Below are 4,120 nucleotides of genomic sequence, written 5' to 3' on the forward strand. Positions count from 1 at the left end.
AAAACAGCAGGTCCAGTTAAGTTTTATAAAATGCAAGTGGAATAACAGGCAGGAAGGCATGCAGGGAATCACGCTGTTAACCACCTTGCAGGTGGGTGATAGTTTGCAGAATGGAAGAGAAAAAAGGAGGGAGGGACTTTGAGCTTGTGCGTTAAGTGTTGAGGACAAAAAAAAAATCAAGCATTGTTAAATGTATATTTAAGGAGACAATAAAAACAAATTATCATCAATTCTGCTTACTCCTAAGAACGAGAGCTTATTGAATCAGGAAAGACAAGTTTTTTTGAAGATACAAATTAAAACTTTGAAGTTAACCATTTATTGAAGAAATTAATATGTTAACTATAAAAACCTAGAAGTCCCAGGAATTAGATTTCAAAGGATTTGGTTTCAAAGAATTCCTTATAAGTGATTTTAACATTACATTCCTTGTTAAACTGGGACTTTTACTGCTTTGGGGATTATTTTGCCCCAGCTGTGGCCATGATTAAAATTAGTCAGCAGCACATGAAGTTGGAGAGATGAGAGGTTCGTATTCTTATCCGAGTTTTAGCAAATAGCACTGTATTTCCCCATTTAATGGAAAGAAGTTTCTTCTGTGATTCTTTGGCATAATGAGGCACTGGACTCCCCATTTCTTTCACTCAGGGAAGAGCCATTTGCATTCTTGTCCTCACACCTGAGTACTTGTCACAAGTTAAAACACTGACCACATCACCACCTCAGGACTCCTTGTATGCATTCAGGTAAAAACGTCTGCGGTGGGGGAAGGTGCTTTCCCTCAGTTCTTGTTCTCACACCTCTGTCATTTAGTTGGTCACAGTTGGGCAGGTAGAAGTGGGTTAAAAATGTTAAAACTCATAATAATCGTGTCCAGAGATAACCGAAGGCTGTTGCTAACAAGCATGCCAGGAAAGCCTGGATCAGCAGTTTTCTCCAAAAAGCCAGCGGAAAGGGGCTCCTGAAGAAGTGACAAAAGCCATCCTACAGCAGGGAGAGAGAAAAGTTAGATTGCCTCATGATGCTGAGAACCTCACTCAAAACACGCGGGAACTTCCAGATTAAACAGCAAAGTAAGGTCTGGATTGAAAGAGTAAAAGGAAAGGAGATTCTGACCGATACACATCCAGCAATAAAGAGCCCCTGAAGAGTGAGGATTGGTAAGTCTAACAGGGTGAACAGAAGCAACCACTTAACTTTGTCACTTGGTGCAGGAACACTCATATCTTGACTCAAAACCAGGAGGAAGGTAGCTTACTATGCTCTTTTCTGAGCAGAGAAGAGATGCCCTTTGGGAAACTGTCAAGTCACTAGATTGAAAAGTTATCACCTGAGACTACAGCAAGCACCAACCCCATTTAGGAAGGGAATTGAACTCCAGGCTGTGGCATTTTAACTGCAATGGGCAGAGACAAGGCTGAACTATGTTTACCCAATTTGAGAATTTCAGCTTTTTTTTTTTTTTGAGACAGAGTTTCGCTCTTGGTGCCCAGGCTGAAGTGCAGTAGAAAGATCTCAACTCACTGCCATCTCCACCTCCTGGGTTCAAGCAATTCTCCTAGCTCAGCATCCGTAGTAGCTGGGATTATATGCGACCGCCAACATGCTTGGCTATTTTTAGTACAGAGGGGGTTTCACCACGTTGGTCAGGCTAGTCTTGAACTCCTGGCCTCAGGTGATCCACCCGCCTTGGCCTCCCAAAGTGCTGGGATTACAGGTGCGAGTCACCGCACCCAGCCAAGAATTTCAGTTTTTTGGTGTTAAGAAATTATTCTTTAGTCAACAGTGATTAGCCAAAAACAAACAAAAAAAGCCTTCAACGGGCCCTTTCCAATTCTAATCTCCTCTTCAGGACACAGAGCCCTGAGGAGCCAGATGCCGTGTTGAGACAGGGCTCAGTTGAGGCCCTTAGGCACACAGCTGAAGGGAGTTCACCTGCCCAGAGGGTTGAAGACCAACACTAACATTATCAACAAGGCAAGAGTTCATGCTAACACCACCCATCCCCTTTCCCTTCTCAGACAGAACCCAACTTGTCACTACAGAAGGTCTAAATGCCGGCCGGGCAAGGTGGCTCACGCCTGTAATCCCAGCACTTTGGGAGGCTGAGGCAGGTGGATCACGAGGTCAAGAGATCAAGACCATCCTGGCCAACATGGTGAAAAGCCCATCTCTACTAAAACACACACGCATTAGCTGGGCAAGGTGGCACGCGCCTGTAGTCCCAGCTACTTGGGAGGCTGAGACAGGAGAATCGCTTGAACCCGGGAGGCAGAGGTTGCAGTGAGCCGGGATCTACCACTGCACTCCAGCCTGGCCACAGAGCGAGACTCCGTCTCAAAGAAAAAAGGAAAAAAAAAGAAAAAGGTCTAAATGGAAACTGCCCCCAGGAGGCTACATTTCAGATCAAAAAACTTGCCGGTTTTAATAATCTGGCTATAGGTATCCGATAACATGGGCCACTTCAGTAATTGAATCAACGCCAATAAGGTGGGGGGGAAAGAAATGGGGTCTAGCTCAGAGCCCCAGAGGCATGCGGTGGGCTCACCACCAGGTGGCTTTCCTTGGTCATCAGCTGCAGGCCAAGGGCCTGTCACTCAAACCTTGACCACAGAGATGAAGGCCTGCAGCTGAAAGCCAGGGGCCCAGAAACGTTCTCACCGAGGGCCGGGTGCAGCGGATTAGAAGTTAAGGAATCTTGGAGTCACCGCCACCACTGGGCGACCACCACACTCCACAACCTCTCTGGACAGGCTGAGAGGCGTGGGGGTTGTGATCAATGGGTCCGAGTCTCTCCATAGGCGCATTTAATAGCCAGAGGAGAAAAACACCCCACCTGGCCCGGGCCGGCCACTGCCGACGTCATTGGCTGGGGATTTCTATAGGAGCAAAGCGTTCAGAGCTAACGCGGGTGCCCCCTAAAAGCCCCGGAAGGCTAAGGCCAGGGCAAGGTCCAAGTGAGCAGACCTAAGCCTGCGCAGCTGCTTCGGAACGGTTCAGAGCCGTCTAACAAGGCCGATTTCTGCCGGCCTTTCTTGCCAGGGGAGGAGAAGCCCCAGACTTCACACTGAACGTTCCAGTCCCGCTGAAACGAGCCTTTCTGCTTTCAAGAAACCTGGTTCCAGGGGGCTGGCGCAGTGGGTTCCTCATCGTGCCGGCCTCGTGGGCGCTTCCCGGATGCCCGTCCCGCCCCGCGTCCCGGTGTCCGCCGCGTGCTCACCCAGCCGCCCTGAGCCTGAAGCCAGGCGCGGTGCTGCCCCGCGAGCCGCGAGCTCAGCAAGGCCACCAGGCGCTGGCAGTCCCGGGCGACGTCGCCCTCCTGCTCCTTCAGCCGCGGCTGGAAGCTCCGCTTCTTCCACCAGGCTGTCACCAGCGGCTCTCTCTCCAGCAGCGTCCCCGCGAAGGTCACCAGCGACACCACCCTGCCCCAGGTGGGGCCGGGGCTGTCGGAGAGCACGGCCTCCGCCATCAGCGCCACCAGCTCGACGCGGTTCCCGGGGTAGCCGCGGTAGGCGGAGAAGAAGGACCGGTGGAGCTGCCGTAACCTGGCGGCTGCTGAGCGCAGCACGGCGGCCTCGGGCGTGGACGGCCTCGGCTCAGGGGTGCCGGGTTCCCGGGCGCAGCACCCCAGATAGTCGGCCAGGAGCCGCTCGGTGCGCTCCCGCAACGGGTCAGCCATGGTCCGGCCTCTGCTGGGCGCCCCAGGCCTTCGCTGGTTTTCTTGGCCCGGCCGCGCCTCCCCCAGGGAAGGGCTGCAGTGCCCCGCCCCGGCCCCCAGCCCCCAGCCCCAGGTATTTGTTTTTCAGGATTGAGAGAGCAGCCGTTGATGGGAATCCCACCTACACCTGTTACAGTCCCCAAGGCAAGGCCTGCCGGTGCGCATGTGTTCCTGTAGCAATCAGGTGCACTGTGAGACTCTGGCGTTATTTAGCTCCAGGTCTGGGGACTAAGAACCTGAGGGGACAGTCTGGGAAGCTGGGCTGGGCTTCATCCTCCTCTTAAGGAGCGCTTGACAAAGGCTACCCATGGCCCCTCACAGACCGCTCCCTTGGGCATTATCTGCATCTCTAGATTGGAAAGCACCCAGGTCTGTGTTGGGGATTCCTTTCTTTGGGGCCGG

At 52.4% G+C, this 4,120-nt stretch overlaps 1 protein-coding gene across 2 annotated transcripts; it reads right to left on the reverse strand.

Annotated features, from left to right (window-relative positions):
• Positions 1 to 286: 286 nt before the first annotated feature.
• Positions 287 to 3,723, reverse strand: LOC101003279 (bcl-2-like protein 10). 2 transcript variants are annotated; one of them, XM_003900947.4, is made up of 2 exons: positions 3,221 to 3,723; positions 287 to 984 (listed from the first exon to the last, which is right to left on the reverse strand). In XM_003900947.4, the coding sequence occupies exons 1-2, from the start codon at positions 3,677 to 3,679 to the stop codon at positions 859 to 861; spliced, it is 585 nt and encodes a 194-aa protein (XP_003900996.1). In that variant the 5' UTR covers positions 3,680 to 3,723; the 3' UTR covers positions 287 to 858. The 2 variants fall into 2 exon arrangements, with proteins under 2 accessions (XP_003900996.1, XP_021796258.1); XM_021940566.1 differs by having other exon boundaries at positions 818 to 985; positions 3,152 to 3,723.
• Positions 3,724 to 4,120: the final 397 nt, after the last annotated feature.

The sequence above is a fragment of the Papio anubis genome, unplaced genomic scaffold (assembly GCF_008728515.1).
Source record: "Papio anubis isolate 15944 unplaced genomic scaffold, Panubis1.0 scaffold88, whole genome shotgun sequence".
Taxonomy (NCBI): Eukaryota; Metazoa; Chordata; class Mammalia; order Primates; family Cercopithecidae; genus Papio; species Papio anubis.